The sequence below is a fragment of the Staurois parvus genome, unplaced genomic scaffold (genome assembly GCF_062004578.1).
Source record: "Staurois parvus isolate SC_StPar_1 unplaced genomic scaffold, SC_StPar_1.0 ptg000306l, whole genome shotgun sequence".
Taxonomy (NCBI): Eukaryota; Metazoa; Chordata; class Amphibia; order Anura; family Ranidae; genus Staurois; species Staurois parvus.
In genome coordinates, this window is record NW_028318102.1 from 920,996 (window position 1) to 938,783 (window position 17,788).

At 43.8% G+C, this 17,788-nt stretch overlaps 1 protein-coding gene across 1 annotated transcript in view; it reads left to right on the forward strand.

Annotated features, from left to right (window-relative positions):
- The window catches only part of SH2D4B (SH2 domain containing 4B), a 418,243-nt gene extending 401,802 nt beyond the window's left edge, over positions 1 to 16,441 (forward strand). Inside the window, exons 7-8 of the mRNA XM_089683343.1 lie at positions 9,778 to 9,998; positions 16,198 to 16,441. Coding sequence (XP_089539469.1) covers positions 9,778 to 9,998; positions 16,198 to 16,290 — 314 coding nt within the window. The 3' untranslated portion in view covers positions 16,291 to 16,441. The remainder of the gene's footprint in view (positions 1 to 9,777; positions 9,999 to 16,197) is intronic.
- Positions 16,442 to 17,788: the final 1,347 nt, after the last annotated feature.

Genomic DNA, 17,788 nt, shown 5'->3' on the forward strand with positions numbered 1-17,788 from the left:
CACTTATCTAAATGTAATAGTGACAATAATTGTGGTTTTATGTGTGTGAAACTCCTCATTACTCCTTCTCTACCCCTTCTACTAAAGCCCTCTTGCTTACTCCTCCCAAACACATTATGCCTAGGCTTAGTACATAGAAATATCATAATTGGGCAATAAATTCTGTCTTTATCATATATCGTAAGGTAAACATGTAGCTGCTGACTTACATACTTATCTCCCCTGATGTAAACAAAGCATCCATACTTGATCAGATCATTTATTGGCTCCCCTTAGGAGACATTAAACAACATGATCTCTTATTCCTGGATGAGAGCCATTCCCCCTTCTCTTTCACACCCGCTTTTACATATGCTCCTAGTCAAGCGCTGAAGGTGTTCTCCATTCATATACTCTCTGTACACACCATTGGCAATTTATGACTCAAGATTGTAGTTAATACAATTCAAATGTAATACTATGTGCTATACTAGATGCCTGTTTCATTAGCCTTCTGTAGCTGTGACTTCTACGCCTATGTCTACTCCATGGCACTGGAACTCACACCATGTTATGCCTACTCCCTTATAGATGAGTCTGTCTACTTAGCTCTTTCGTTTGCTGACATATCCTACTTTCATGTACTCTTTCCACAGCTATACTCGACAAAAAAGGGAAGGTGCTCCCGCTTTAAATTCCCACCCTAACCCGCTTACCCCTCCCCATCCACTATCCCCCTCTTTTCCCTATTCATTAACCATTATCCCTTCCTCTTTATTTACACAATATCTATAATGAAGTGGGAGCCTATATAAACGGCTGAAGACACTGAATTTAGCCTGCTATATGTGATCTTATTTTACCCCTTTTTCTACCTCCTCTCTATACAACCTACCACATCCTCTAAATTTTATTGTATACCATGAATACTGCTCTATGTTCTCTTATGCCTTTTAGATGGTGGAGTTTGAACATTTGTATGCTTAGATACACATTCTCTTAATAGGTGAATTGCTGAACTGTTTACTTGCTGATTGCGAATTGTTTATTACTGTTTTGTTATGGTGCACCAAATTACTTCCCCAGTTCAGGCGCCTCTATTAGAGATGAGCGAAGTATTCAAAAATTCGATTCGGCTGATTCGGCGAATTCGAGGAATAAATTCGATTCGATGCGAATATATTCGCTGCGATTTTAACTTATAAAAAGGTGTTTCTAGGCTTCAGAGAGCCTTTATATTAGTGCAGAACACTGTACCTTTAATTTAAATGCCCTTGGAGTCTGCGGGGGAAGAGAAATAATACTGTCAGTCAGTATGACATGCAGATGAGTGCCGTCGATCTTAGAATCACCGCACACTTCACTCATTTGGGCAGTCACGGGGCCAAAACCAGAGTGTGGAGCCACAGTGCGGCGGTGGAGGCAGCAGCAATGGGAGGCCATACAGCACCCTATGACAAAAATGGAACCCACCAGCAGTGTGAGGAGACCTGAAAGTGGCACATGGCAGAGTGTGGCGATGGAGACAGCAGCAATGGGAGGCCGTACAGGGACCCATGACACACTCTGGACCTGGCAGCAGCATTAGGAGGCGGTACAGGGGCCCATGGCAGATTACGGGCCTGGCAGCAGCAATGGGAGGCCCGTAATCTGCCAGCACCCTATGACAAAATGGAACACACCAGCAGTGTGAGGAGACCTGAAAGTGGCACATGGCAGAGTGTGGCGATGGAGACAGCAGCAATGGGAGGCCGTACAGGGACCCATGAGAGACTCTGGACCTGGCAGCAGCATGAGGAGGCGGTACAGGGGCCCATGGCAGATTACGGGCCTGGCAGCAGCAATGGGAGGCCCGTAATCTGCCAGCACCCTATGACAAAATGGAGCCCACCAGCAGTGTGAGGAGACCTGAAAGTGGCACATGTTTGGGGCATGATTCATGGCGGATTTAGTCAATTGTGTCAGGAACTGGTGGTTTGAAATCCAGACTAATCCACGCCTGATTCATTTTCACAAACGTGAGTCTCTCCACACTTTGGGTGGACAGTCGTGTCCTCCGCGGAGTTACAATACCTCCTGCCGCACTAAACACGCGCTCCGATGCCACGCTACTGGCCGGGCATGACAGCCTTTCAAGGGCAAATTCAGCTTTTTGGGGCCAAAGGTCAAGTTTCGTTGCCCAGTAGTCAAGGGGATTGTTTACCTCGGTTGGCAGGGTGCTGTCCAAGTAGGCCCAAGCCTGTTGTTTGAGGTCCTGCTCCAGGTCCACCTGATGCTGCTGCTGCTGCTGCTGCGGCTGGTTAGTAGTTTCCTCACTGCGCTGGTGAAGAAAGCTACTCATCATCGACTGCAGACTGAGGCAGCCGCTGCTGGTGGAGCTGCCACTGCTCCTACCACCCCACCCCTCCCCTGCTGCCATGGCAGCGGAACGCGAGCGCACAGGGCCCACAGTGTCTGAGGATGGACGTTGGCGCAGAAAGGCAGAGACCAACTGACTACATAGGTGGTTTTTATAGTACGTTATTTTGGCCTCCCTCTCAGCAGGTGTGAAAAAGGCCACCATTTTTGAACGGTAGCGAGGGTCCAACAAGGTGGACAGCCAAAAGTCATCCCTCTGTCTGATGGTTATTATTCGGCTGTCGCTCCGCAAGCAACCGAGCATGCTATGGGCCATTTGTGCCAAGGAATGCGAGGGACTCCCTGCCTCCATCTCCACAGCATACTGCCACGGTGCGTCTGGGTCCTCTGTCTCCTCCTCCTCCTCCTCTACCAGATGCTCCTGCTCCTCCACTGCTGTCCGCTGAGGGGAAAAACCACCCATTTCACTCAATAATTCCTGAGCACCAATGTCCTCCTCTACCTCCTCCTCTTCTTCCTGTCCTGCCCCCACAGGGGTCATGTGGCGTTGAGATCTGTGCGCCACATCTCCTGCACCCTGACCAGCCATTGTTAACAGCATTTGTTCCAGGACGTGCAACAGAGGAATGACGTCGTTCATCCCATAGTCCTGCCGACTCACGAATAGCGTGGCCTCCTCAAAGGGCCTGAGCAAGCGGCAGGTGTCACGCATGAGCTGCCAATGGCTGACATCTAAGTTACACAGGGAGTACCTTTATCCGCTTGTAACATCAGGAAATCGGTGATGGCCTTTCGCTGTTCGTAAAGGCGGTCTAACATATGTAGGGTTGAATTCCACCTTGTTGCAACGTCACAGCATGAGGAGTCCGTACGGGGGCCCATGGCAGATTACGGGCCTGCCAGCAGCAATGGGAGGCCCGTAATCTGCCAGCACCCTATGACAAAAAATGTAACACACCAGCAGTGTGAGGAGACCTGAAAGTGGCACATGGCAGAGTGTGGCGATGGAGACAGCAGCAATGGGAGGCCGTACAGGGACCCATGAGAGACTCTGGACCTGGCAGCAGCATGAGGAGGCGGTACAGGGGCCCATGGCAGATTACGGGCCTGGCAGCAGCAATGGGAGGCCCGTAATCTGCCAGCACCCTATGACAAAAAATGTAACACACCAGCAGTGTGAGGAGACCTGAAAGTGGCACATGGCAGAGTGTGGCGATGGAGACAGCAGCAATGGGAGGCCGTACAGGGACCCATGAGACACTGTGGACCTGGCAGCAGCATGAGGAGGCGGTACAGGGGCCCATGGCAGATTACGGGCCTGGCAGCAGCAATGGGAGGCCCGTAATCTGCCAGCACCCTATGACAAAAAATGTAACACACCAGCAGTGTGAGGAGACCTGAAAGTGGCACATGGCAGAGTGTGGCGATGGAGACAGCAGCAATGGGAGGCCGTACAGGGACCCATGAGAGACTTTGGACCTGGCAGCAGCATGAGGAGGCGGTACAGGGGCCCATGGCAGATTACGGGCCTGGCAGCAGCAATGGGAGGCCCGTAATCTGCCAGCACCCTATGACAAAAAATGTAACACACCAGCAGTGTGAGGAGACCTGAAAGTGGCACATGGCAGAGTGTGGCGATGGAGACAGCAGCAATGGGAGGCCGTACAGGGACCCATGAGAGACTGTGGACCTGGTAGCAGCATGAGGAGGCGGTACTGGGGCCCATGGCAGATTACGGGTCTGGCAGCAGCAATGGGAGGCCCGTAATCTGCCAGCACCCTATGACAAAAAATGTAACACACCAGCAGTGTGAGGAGACCTGAAAGTGGCACATGGCAGAGTGTGGCGATGGAGACAGCAGCAATGGGAGGCCGTACAGGGACCCATGAGAGACTCTGGACCTGGCAGCAGCATGAGGAGGCGGTACAGGGGCACATGGCAGATTACAGGCCTGGCAGCAGCAATGGGAGGCCCGTAATCTGCCAGCACCCTATGACAAAAAATGTAACACACCAGCAGTGTGAGGAGACCTGAAAGTGGCACATGGCAGAGTGTGGCGATGGAGACAGCAGCAATGGGAGGCCGTACAGGGACCCATGAGAGACTCTGGACCTGGCAGCAGCATGAGGAGGCTGTACAGGGGCCCATGGCAGATTACGGGCCTGGCAGCAGCAATGGGAGGCCCGTAATCTGCCAGCACCCTATGACAAAAAATGTAACACACCAGCAGTGTGAGGAGACCTGAAAGTGGCACATGGCAGAGTGTGGCAATGGAGACAGCAGCAATGGGAGGCCGTACAGGGACCCATGAGAGACTCTGGACCTGGCAGCAGCATGAGGAGGCGGTACAGGGGCCCATGGCAGATTACGGGCCTGGCAGCAGCAATGGGAGGCCCGTAATCTGCCAGCACCCTATGACAAAAAATGTAACATACCAGCAGTGTGAGGAGACCTGAAAGTGGCACATGGCAGAGTGTGGCGATGGAGACAGCAGCAATGGGAGGCCGTACAGGGACCCATGAGAGACTCTGGACCTGGCAGCAGCATGAGGAGGCGGTACAGGGGCCCATGGCAGATTACGGGCCTGGCAGCAGCAATGGGAGGCCCGTAATCTGCCAGCACCCTATGACAAAAAATGTAACACACCAGCAGTGTGAGGAGACCTGAAAGTGGCACATGGCAGAGTGTGGCGATGGAGACAGCAGCAATGGGAGGCCTTACAGGGACCCATGAGACACTGTGGACCTGGCAGCAGCATGAGGAGGCGGTACTGGGGCCCATGGCAGATTACGGGCCTGGCAGCAGCAATGGGAGGCCCGTAATCTGCCAGCACCCTATGACAAAAAATGTAACACACCAGCAGTGTGAGGAGACCTGAAAGTGGCACATGGCAGAGTGTGGCGATGGAGACAGCAGCAATGGGAGGCCGTACAGGGACCCATGAGAGACTCTGGACCTGGCAGCAGCATGAGGAGGCAGTACAGGGGCCCATGGCAGATTACGGGCCTGGCAGCAGCAATGGGAGGCCCGTAATCTGCCAGCACCCTATGACAAAAAATGTAACACACCAGCAGTGTGAGGAGACCTGAAAGTGGCACATGTTTGGGGCATGATTCATGGCAGATTTAGTCAGTTGTGTCAGGAACTGGTGGTTTGAAATCCAGACTAATCCACGCCTGATTCATTTTCACAAACGTGAGTCTCTCCACACTTTGGGTGGACAGTCGTGTCCTCCGCGGAGTTACAATACCTCCTGCCGTGTCCCTCAGTAACAATTCTGTGTCCCTCAGTAACAATTCTGTGTCTGTCCCTGAGTAACAATTCTGTGTCTGTCCCTGAGTAACAATTCTTTGTCTGTCCCTGAGTAACAATTCAGTGTCTGTCCCTGAGTAACAATTCAGTGTCTGTCCCTGAGTAACAATTCAGTGTCTGTCCCTGAGTAACAATTCTGTGTCTGTCCCTGAGTAACAATTCTGTGTCCCTCAGTAACAATTCTGTGTCCCTCAGTAACAATTCTGTGTCCGTCCCTGAGTAACAATTCTGTGTCCCTAAGTAACGTTTCTGTGGCCCTAAGTAACGGTTCTGTGGCCCTAAGTAACGATTCTGTGGCCCTAAGTAGCGTTTCTGTGGCCCTAAGTAACGATTCTGTGGCCCTAAGTAACGTTTCTGTGGCCCTAAGTAACATTTCTGTGGCCCTAAGTAACGTTTCTGTGGCCCTAAGTAACGTTTCTGTGGCCCTAAGTAACGATTCTGTGGCCCTAAGTAACGTTTCTGTGGCCCTAAGTAACGTTTCTGTGGCCCTAAGTAACGATTCTGTGGCCCTAAGTAACATTTCTGTGGCCCTAAGTAACGTTTCTGTGGCCCTAAGTAACGTTTCTGTGTCCCTAAGTAACGTTTCTGTGGCCCTAAGTAACATTTCTGTGGCCCTAAGTAACGTTTCTGTGGCCCTAAGTAACGTTTCTGTGTCCCTAAGTAACGTTTCTCTGGCCCTAAGTAACGTTTCTGTGTCCCTAACTCTCTCCCTCAATACAGCCAGGTCTGCCTCTCTTGAATGACTGGAGGCAAATGGAGAATTCTAAAATGGCCGCCATTTATAGCTCGACCATTACACAGTGCTGGCTGGCTGGCTGGCTGCTGATTGGCTAATGCGATCACATGTCATGAATGAATGCATTATGGGTCAGCGCGCCTTGTCTGCGCACCTTCCCAGACATCCCCGCTCCGTCGCCGCACATGTCGCCGCCATTTTAGGAAAAATTTTGATTCGCGCATCCGAAGTCTGCTAATTTTCGGATTCGTCGCGAATCGAAATTTTCCTAATATTCGAAACGAATTCCACTTCGCCGAGTTCGATTCGCTCATCTCTAGCCTCTATCTTTCAAGAGGACTAACATATCATTGATCCATTTCCTTCTCTCGATTCACTCAAATATATATAGAACTCTATTTAGAAATAATTTTCACCTGTCTTCTCAGCAGGAACACTTCCTATGATGCTGATGGTGTGAACAATATATCTGTTTTTTAACTATCATTTCCTCAAATCCCCTGAAAAAAAATTATATCACCCTGTTCCCCTAAGTGACTTATATTGTGCTTTGCATATTAGATCCCCTAGTTCCACACCATGATGGACCTCTTGAGTACAAGACAAACCGGTATTCTTGACCGTTACCTACTACTCCTCCTCCACCCAGTGGATTCTGTGGATCTTGACTGACCCTTTCCAGAACTACTAACAATTTTTAGGACAGGCTAGCTGGTCTACACCTGCCCCCCGGAGCACTAGATCCACCTGCCATCCCATCAACTCTTTAACCTCTTCACATTGGTTACCTCTCTTTTCTTCCTAAGACCCCCCCCCTTTATTCCCATCCATCCTTTTCCAATCGTTCATCGTCCCACTTCATACTTCAAACCCCTTCAAAACCTCCTATTAGGGTGAAAAGTCCCTCCTAAACCCAACTTTCTTGAACAGTCTTCCCAGACGTGAAGCCCTCTCATCTCCATCCTTTCCCACGAACTAAGAAACTATGCCATCGCCTACATACACCAGTAAACTGACCAACCACCTTAAAAGAATCTCTTGGAATGCTAAAGGACTGAATATCCCGGAAAAGCATTCCCAAGTCCTGACATCCCTACATAGCCTTAAAGCAGATATAATCTTCCTTCAGGAGACACACTTTCGCACAAACACAATACCTAAGCTATCCAACCTATTAAAGCTATTAAATTACAGCTACAGGAACTCCTCTTACATGGCACGTAGAGGACTCTACATCCAGCTGACAAAGATTTAACATTCTTTTCTGCTCCACAAAACAGATATTCACATATTGGTTACCTCTTCATATCACAAAAGGACCTTCCTTTCCTCACTACAGCCACAATAAAACCTATGTTCTTATCTGACCAGCACCCTGTGTCACTTAATTTGACTCTCTCTGACTCTACCCCAACACTAAAATTTGGCATCTAGACTCATTCCTTCTCACTGATAAATGTCAAGCAGATGAAATCCACTCATGTATCCAAAACGTCTTCTCTGAAAATGATACCCCTGATGTCACTCCCATGACACATTGGAAGGCCCATACGTGTGTTATTAGAGGCACATTCCTAGCAATGGTGCTACAAGGAAAAAGGAGCGTCAAGCTTTGATTTCAGACTCATAGACCAAATCAAAATGCTAGAATTGGCACACAAACAGTCACGTGCTCAGCAGACATATAATGACCTTACCCGGACCAGAACACTCTTGTTAGAGGAACTCGGTCTTAAAGCAAATGAAAATGTGTGCTCTCACAAAAACTTTTTGTATGAACACAACAAAAGTGGCAGATACTTGTCTAGAGCCCTTCCATCCCAGAGAGCAGACCTCACAATACACCTTATCCGAGATTCTTAAGGGAAAACCCTCTCTGCTACGGTAGATATAGCAGCCCAGTTTGAGAGCCATTACTCGAAATTATATAATCTACCCCAAACAACACACCAACCTGAGGCCCCGCATCTTAGAAGGCAAATGATCAAGCATTTTCTGCAACAGTACTGTGCAAAAACTATTTTTACTTTGCTAAGCTAGAAAGGCCCATTTCCAGAGAAGATTTTTAGAAGAAGTAGCAATTAAACAACTCAAAAATGAGAATAGCCCTGGCACGGATGGGTTCACAACCGCCTATTATAAAACATTTCACACTGGACTCGCTGGACCATTTCTACAGGCCTTTAACTCCCTATCGTCTGCCGTACCACCGACCACACACGTTAGAAGCCCACATCACAGTCATCTCAAAGGAAGGTAAAGATGCCATGTCGGTAAATAACTACCGACCTATTTCCCTACTAAATGTAGACCTAAAATTATTTGAAAAGTTCCTATCCAATTGCCTTCTTCCTTGACTTACCTCCTTAATAACAAAAGACCAATTTGGATTCATCCCTGGCAGGGAATAACACTATTAAGGTACTGACTTTGCACCACTGGCTTACTAACTATAACCAACCAGGACTCTTCTTATCTCTAGACACGGAGAAGGCATTCAACAGTGTGGCTTGGGACTATATAGGAGCAGTCCTTCATTCCATATGATTATGCAATCATATGTTTAACTTTATAATGTCCCTTTACACCACGCCCCCAGCGAATGTCCATGTTAACGGCCACCTGTCAAATGCCTTCTCCGTTCGCAACGGAACGCGACAAAGGATGCCCACTGTCACCAATACTCTTCATTTTAACCCTTGAGCTCATGTTATGTCGCTGCAGAGCCAACAAAGATATTAAAAGGCCTCACGGTCAATAAACACACTTATAAGCTAGTAACTTTCGCAGATTTCTCAAGTTCATGGATTTCTCTCTGCTGACATACTCCACGATTCTAGTAAAGCATGTCAGGCCTGGGAGAGAGACCTACAATTGGAATTCTCCCAAGCCAGAGTGAATGGGAACTCTAGGAACACTAGAGATACAAAGATCACACTGGAAGGCACTGGGTGGTGGCCCTTCCTAGTCAGTTGACTACAGTTTAGAGTTCAGCAAGTGCATGCTTAGCAACAGTTGCTGAAAAGGATTGCAATAGCTTGCCATTTCCCTTAACTAAGAACAGCTTGGGTTCAGGTCCAGCACATGGTCAACCCACACCCAAAACCTATCCCTAATTATGATACATTACGATGATGTGCTATAAAAATGTATTAATTCTATTTTTTTCCCTTTGCCATGTATGTAATGAAGCTGATGATCTTCCTGGTATTTTCTGCTTTCACCTGCATATCTTCCCTCCAATATCATGCATATTCTTCCTGCTTGTTCTGAATGAGTAGTGAAACCTGAGAGGGTCAAGCAATTGAGACTTTTAGATGGGGATCAGCAATGGTAGCCTATGTATGTTTTAATTAATTAAAAAATATAATTTTTTTGCTTAATGCTTGCAGGGATCATAAGTCGGGAGGCTGCAGAAAAGCTTCTGATGAATATGCCTGAAGGATCCTTCCTTGTACGAGTTAGTGAGAAGATCTGGGGATATGCATTGTCTTACCGCCATCAAAATGGATTTAGACATTTCCTTGTGGATGCATCAGGAGATTGTTACAGCTTTCTTGGTGTTGACCCAAACAGACATGCAACTCTTACAGACCTCATTGATTTTCACAAGGTACATTTATACTATTACTGAACATAGGCAGGAGTCAAATTACAAAATTGGTCAATGCAAACTTATTCTAGGTGTGCTCAAATGTGTGATCTGCAAATTGCAGTACACCTGTGCTTTCAGTAAGGTTGAGGCCTGCATGCACAGACATTTATTTGGATTAGACATGCTTACTCCTCATACAAGCACAAAAGCAATTTGAAACAGCTTTGAAGCTGTTTGGAAGTTGATCTCAAAAGCAAGCTGGATATACTTAAAAGCATGTTACAATTGCCCATCTACACACGTTATTTTTATACCGCCAGCAGAGAGCAGATATTTAAAGGAAAAAAAAATAATTGCACTTACACAGGGTTTTTTTTCCCCAGAGAACATGCATTCCCCCCAACTCTGCACTACTCATCCTCCCATACCCCAGGGAGAGAACTAATGGTGGGTGTAATCTTTGCTCACAACTGTGTATCACACAGGGTACAGGAATGGGTAACACAGGCAAGTGTATAACCAAAAATTGCCTTCCTTTCACCTCCCTTACTTCTCAGTAATGAGCAGAGAGGCTGGTGAGGCTCAGACTACCTAAACTGCTCGAAGAGGTGGACTGTCATGGGTAAACACAGAACCTGGCAGAGGAAGTGAGTAGTGCAAAAGAAAAAAAAGAAAAACTTCCTCTACAAACTTCTGTGTTTACCAGTGACCAGTTGGTGAGGACAGGGCAGTGCTGAAGGTGACTCTGTTCTGGCTGAAAAAAAGCCCTGCACTTAGATAAAACATCAACATATCATAGCATATCCAATGGAGTTTGCATATTTGCAATATGAAGGAAGTACAGTTAGGTTATATTTGGACACAGGCACAATTTTAGATTTTTTCAGGTATTTACCAAAACATATTCAAGCTATAGTTATATAATGGATATGGGCTGAAAGTGCACACTCTCAGGTTTAATTTGAGGGTATGTACATCCAAATTGGAGGAAGGGTTTGGGAATCACAGCTCTTAAGAGTAGCCACCCCCCCTTTTTCAAGGGACCAAAAGAAATTGGACAATTGAATCAAAAGCTGTTTCAAGGCCAGGTGTGGGCTAGTTGTTCGCTATTTCTTTGTCAATTAAACAGGCAAAATGTCTGAGTTGATTCTAAGTGTGTTATTTGCATTTGAAATCTATTGCTGTGAACCTACATCATGCGTTCAAAGAAGCTGTCTATGTAAGTGAAACAGGCCATTGTAAAGCTTCAAAAACTATACAAATCCATCAGAGAGATATCAACAACATTAGGAGTGGACAAATCAACAGTTTAGTACATTCTAAGGAAAGAAGAACGCATTGGTGAGCTCAGCAACATAAAAAGGCATGGACGTCCATGGAAGACAACAGTGGCGGATGATCACAGGATCCTCTCTATGGTAAAGAAAAACTCATTCACAACATCCAGACAAGTGGAGGACACTCTCCAGGAGGTGGGCATATCATTTTCAAAGTCTACAATCAAGAGAAGACTTCACAAGTGCAAATACAGAGGGTTCACCACAAGTTGCAAACCATTCATAAGCCTAAAGAATAGAAAAGCCAGATTAGACTTTTCCAAAAACATCTAAAAAAGCCAGACTAGTTCTGGAAAAGCATCCTTTGGATGGATGAAACCAAGATTAATCTGTACCAGAATGACGGGAAGAAAAAAGTGCGGAGAAGGCTTGGAACAGCTCATGATCCAAAGCACACAATGTCATCTGTAAAACATGGTGGAGGCAGTGTGATGGGATGGGCATGTATTGCTTCCAGTGGAACTGGGTCATTGGTGTTTATTGATGATGTGACAGAAGACAGAAGCAACTGGATGAATTCTGCAGTGTTTAGAGATATACTGCCAGCCCAGATTCAGCCAAATGCAACAAAGTTGATTGGACAGCGCTTCACAGTACAGATGGACAATGATCCAAAACACACTTCAAAAGCAACCCAGGAGCTTTTGAAGGAAAAGTGGAATATTCTGCAACGGCTGAGTCAATCACCTGATTTCAACCCAATTGAGCATGCATTTAATTTGCTGAATGCAAAACTAAAGGCAAAAAGACCCACAAACAAAGAACAACTGAAGGCAGCTGCAGTTAGAGCCTGGCAAAGCATCAGAAAGGAGGAAACCCAGTCTTTGGTACTGTCCATATTTTCCAGACTTCAGGCAGTCATTACCAGTAAAGGATTCTCAACAAAATATTAAAAATGAACATTTTCTTTATGATTATATTAATTTGTCCAATTTGAGCCCCTAAAAATGGAGGGACTGTGTATAAAAATGGTTGCAGTTCCTAAAATACTTTTAATAATTTTTGTTCAACCCCTTGAATTAAAGCTGAAAGTCTGCACTTCAAATTCATTTGAAATGTTTCATTTTAATTTATTCTGGTGGCATACATAGCCAAAAGTATGAAAATTGTGCCTGTGTCCAAATATATATGGACCTAACTGTATGTATCTTCCTCTAACCAAATGGGTATGAACCCTGAAATACAAACAGCAGCAGGATAACCCATATTACACCCACTAGTGGGTCAACCTCACAGTTCGACCTTCAAATGGATATGTGGCCCAGTGTTCAGTACTCCCCTCAGGCCAGCCAGAGGAGGGTAGGAAACTTTCTTTAGATTGAATCTGTAACAGACTCCTTTGAGTATACGGTGACCCAAGTGGCTTTTTACTGTATAAGTGCAATATTGCTTTTATACTTTGTCTTTTATCTGATGTTCATTGCACTTTAGCTTTTGTGTTTTTGTTTTTAATGGATTCCCACCTGGCCTGTTGTAGAATGACGGCCAGGAGTGACTTCTCTCATTCTAAGAAGACGTCATATGACGTCCACCAATTCTTGCTGTGCATGTGTGCCCCCTGGGGCAGACGTTAAGGTGATTGGTGGTAAGCTGTGTCCCTCAAACACAGCACATCTCCGGTCGGGGTAAAGAGCCAATGATGTTGTGTCCAATCACAGCTGATCACATGTAAACTAACTCTGTCATAGTGCTGAGGAAATGAAAGCTGATAATCAGCTTTTCTATGACAGGGGACATTTCCACTGATCAGAAACAGAATCATCAGTGCCCTGATTATCAGTGCAGCCCCATCAATACAGCATATCAGTGCCAATCAGTGCAGCATATCAGTGCAGCTCATCAGTTCAGCTTAATCAGTGAAGAAGAAAAATTAATTATTTGCAAAATATTATAACAAAGGAAATTTTTTTCAAAATTATACAGACTTTTTTTTGTTTGTTTAGCAAAAATATAAAAAAAAACCCAGTGGTGATCAAATACCACCAAAAGAAAGCTCTATTTGTGTGAAAAATATTATAAAAAGTTAATTTGGGTACAGTGTTGCGTAACTGCGTAATTATCATTCAAAGTGTGACAGCACTAAAAGATTAAACTTGGCATGGGCAGGAAGGGGGTAAAAGTGCCCTGTATTGATGTGGTTAAATAGGGAACTGTGCAGGGGCGGACTGACAACTCATGGGGCCCCCAGGCAATATGGGATCATGGGGCCCCTGTGTCCTTGCCCAAACTCAAAAAGCCTATGAAAAAGGTACCAGGGGCATCTCATGGGGCCCCCTACTGACCCTGGGCCTTTGGGGAGTGCCTGTGTTTCCAAATGGTCAGTCCGTCCCTGGAACTGTGTTCTACCCATATATGGCACAGCAATAAGTTCACTTAAAAGTAGCAGCACCTGAGCCTTGCTGTCCTCCCATGATGCTTTATTTGGCTACTAGGAGTTAAGAAAAATATTCAGAAAATCTGGGTTTGCGGAAGCATGTGAGTCAGACACCTTCCTCCCACATGAGAGTGCTGATGCTTGGTGTCAGGCAGCTCAGAACCCAAAGCTGCAGAAGAATGGAGTGCAGAGGAATGAAAAGAAGATAACTATTTGCAGCTTTGGGGGTCAACTGAACTAAAGCTATAGCGCCCTGCAAGGAAAGCACAGGTTCACATTAAGAGTGACTCTTGCTATACAAAAGTAACTGAAACACTGCTTAACCTGTAAAACAGTGGTGTCCAACCTTTTGACCTTTCTGGTCCACATTGGAAGAAGAGGAATTATCTTGGGCCCTACATAAAACACACTAACAATAAGGATGGCTGATGAACAGAAAAAGTTGGGCAGATCACAAGTTAATTATCACTGATCGAGATAATGTACCTATCTGAGTAATAAAACTTACTTTTATAATAAAAACTACTAAAAAAATTAAAAGAGGGCAACATAAAACTAGTATGATATTTGACATGGTTTTTGATAAACTAACACATCAATATCTAATTTGATGGATGTAGTAGCATTTCTCAATGAATTCTCAAAGTGCTCATCAGATATTTTGGTTCTAATTTTTCCCTTTATGTTCTTTATCCTTGAAAAGAAATGTTCACAAATATAGATGCTGCCGAAACTTAATGACATGAATAAGGTGTGATTGTGAGGAGTTGGATATTTTTCTTTGGGACAATAAAACATGTAAAAATCCAGTAAAGAGACACTGTCAAATCTTTCTTCTGCCCCGTGTATTCACTATGTGGAAATACATTTTTACAAAAGACTAATAAACAAAACGTTTTTTTAAAAGAAGGTTATGATTTTGTGTTAGGCCACATTCATAGCTGTCTTGGGCTGCAGGTTGGACACCCCTACTGTAAAAGAAGGCATCAAATATTTATAATATTATTTATTCTTAAGGTTTGTACAGTGAGTAGAAATCTACTAGTGAAGTCTGCAGGGAAACAGATGTTGATCTCCTGGGTCTCCCTCAGCCCTCACTGGTTCCTCATGTTGACCTCAACATCAAGTGGTACCTCCTGTTGATCTCCACATCTTTACAGGACTCTAATATCAAATATTTTCCAACATCTCCTGATTTTTACTGACATTTCAGGTTAATGAAAACGCTTAACTCTTCTCATACCCAATCTCCTATTCCTATAGCATCAACAACCAATATGAACAGTTATGGATGTATGAAATTATAGAAACCTAGGCATAAACACTCTAAAACCCAGCAAAATGCACTGCACCCATGTATATAAGAACAGTCCTGGGAGTGTGACAATAAGCCAATGACACGGAGTTCAGATACAGTAATGAATAATATCCACTTTATTAGAGGTAGGCATAAATTCACATAAGTTCACTCACATAAACAAATGACTATCTCCCATTGTCAATCAAAGGCGTGTGAGTGAATTTCTCATTAGGATTTATGCCTACCGCTAATACAGTGGATACTCCATCTGAACTTTGTGTCATTCCCTTATTGACACACACCCTGGAGTGTTCTTATATACATGGGTGCAGTACATTTTGCTATATTTTTTATTGATAGAAACATGACAACACTCCTGGGAGTACAGACTATATTTATGTTTGGATTTTAGAGTGGTTATGCATAGGTTTCTATAATTTCACAAATCCCTGTTCTGTTGTACACTGCTCCTTTTGGTTGTTGTCACTTTCCAACTACAACATTGGACAAGACAAAAGTAAGGTGCTGCTACCTGGTTAGAAAAACTCCAGCTAAAGCTCAAAATCACCATGCCAGACCAATAGTCTCCATCTGCTCATGTATGGACATCCAAAAAAAGAAATGTTGGCAACAAGGGGAAATAAAAAAAAAATCTCTATTGTGTGCATGAATATCTATGAATAAGGTCTTTTCTTGACTGAAACACGTTAGCGTTGGTTGCTCTATGGACTATTTTACTCCTTGCATACAAGAAAGAAGAATTTTTTTTATTTCACCTTGATGCCAACATTTTGTTTTTTTGGACTTTCCAAATACAAGGCTCAGTGGTTATACCAGCACAAACATTGGGTTAACTTTTTATTCTTTCAGGCCGAGTTTGTCAGCATCTAGATATGGAAACTGTTATTCCTATAGCGTATTGGCTGAAGCCTATATCTATAGGACAATCTAGATCTCATTGTTTGCATCTCTTCTGGTAGACCTTTAGCAAATGCCCTGTGTATCTTGGGGCAGATGCTAAAACCCTATAGGAAATAGACCAATTAAGGCTAATATTTTATTGGTATTGAACACTTTCCAGTCAGCAAGACCATGTTGTATTCTTTGTACCACTATTATAAAATGATCATCAGCCAGAGATATAAATATATTGATATTTCAATTAGACACGGCCTAAACTAACATCTGTACTTTTTATTCTACCAGGAGGAAGTGATTACAAGTTCTGGAGGAGAGCTGCTTGTTTTACCATGTGGACAAGTGCAGTCCCCACCTGATTACAGTATATTATTTGAATGACATTCTGCAATACCAGCCTATATTGTTAGTTCAGAAATTCCTTCCACAATTAACGAGGAAAAGCAAAAACTTCAGATTTAAAGATCTACTTGCTTGGATTATTATTTTTATCCTTTTAATACACTTTCAAATATTCTGCATTAAAAAATACAAAAAATGCTTGTCTGGTTTTATTCAACGTAGCTCTTACTATGTGTATATCCATTATTCAACATGATTCCTATGTCAGGAAATGTTGGTAGGAATTTGTAATTCTGTAATTTATAAACCTGTAAGAGATATCTAAAGTGAAATATATTTTATCCATATTTATGAATTAGTTACCCAGAGATGTGAAGAAAGGCAGAGTGTAAAAGCCAAGCTTCTGAGAATATGATGACGTCAATGGTATATTTCAACTTATAAATATGAAATAATCTCAACTTTTCAAAGCAATCCTGGATGACATTCACCACTTTGATATTTATTACATTTTTATTTGGTTTTTAATTAAACTAGGACAAGCAAGATCACAGCAGATAACATCCATATTAAAAATTTAATGTGAAACGTCATTTGGACCTTAATGACCAGATTGGTTTTTATCCATGCTTGATGCATTGGGTTGAAGGGGAAAAATACATTTTCCATTGAACACATGGTAATTTGTCTTTCAAGAAAAATAAGGGGTAATTTGAGTACTTTTTTTAGATAAATTTGATTTTATTTTAAACATACAAGTAGACTTACAAATAGAGATTAGCAAAATTGTTCTCCTGGAACAAAATTTGGCTTAGACTGGGCAGATTCTTGATTCCCTGAATATTGTGGAAATTGTTAAATCTGCTAAAGTATATTTAAAGTCTTAACTTTTTTATTAGTAACCAGATAGAGTAGGGAATGATAATATACAATCCTGGCAGTTTTTTGTGTCCCATTCAAGAGAAACTTTTCTTCACTTCTTGAAGTACGGTAACTGAGTAAAATCTCTGCAAAGGGAGGTAAATTTACTCTTAGACTGTGGCCCTATTGGAAGATTATAACCGTACTTCTGGTGACCACAGGTAACTTTGGATTTTCTTTCACTTTCAGTATTTTCTACTAGTCAACCTCTTGCAGAAAGGGAGAAAAGCAGCCCATTTTACAATTTATACACAGTGAAACAGAATGAAGGTCTTCCTTTGGAAGACCACTACAGGTGGCCTATCACAGTAAACCTTGTTTTTCACATGTGAGGAGGCCCTAGGTGTTTGGGTGACATAATTTCCCTCTCCCCAACTATCCAACCCATGTGATTGTTTTTATTTACTCTTGTAATTTAATTTTTTTTGTTAGCACGTTTTGTTAGCTTGAGATCGCAGTAGTGCCAAATTGGCTCTATGCGGTCACTGGAAAATAAATTAATGCCACTACACCACACATATATCTACTCAATTTTCTTCTGTGTCCTGAAAGGATGTGGTGCATCCCCCACAATAAAGAACACTATGAGTTTGATTTGCTAAAGGTAAGACAGGCC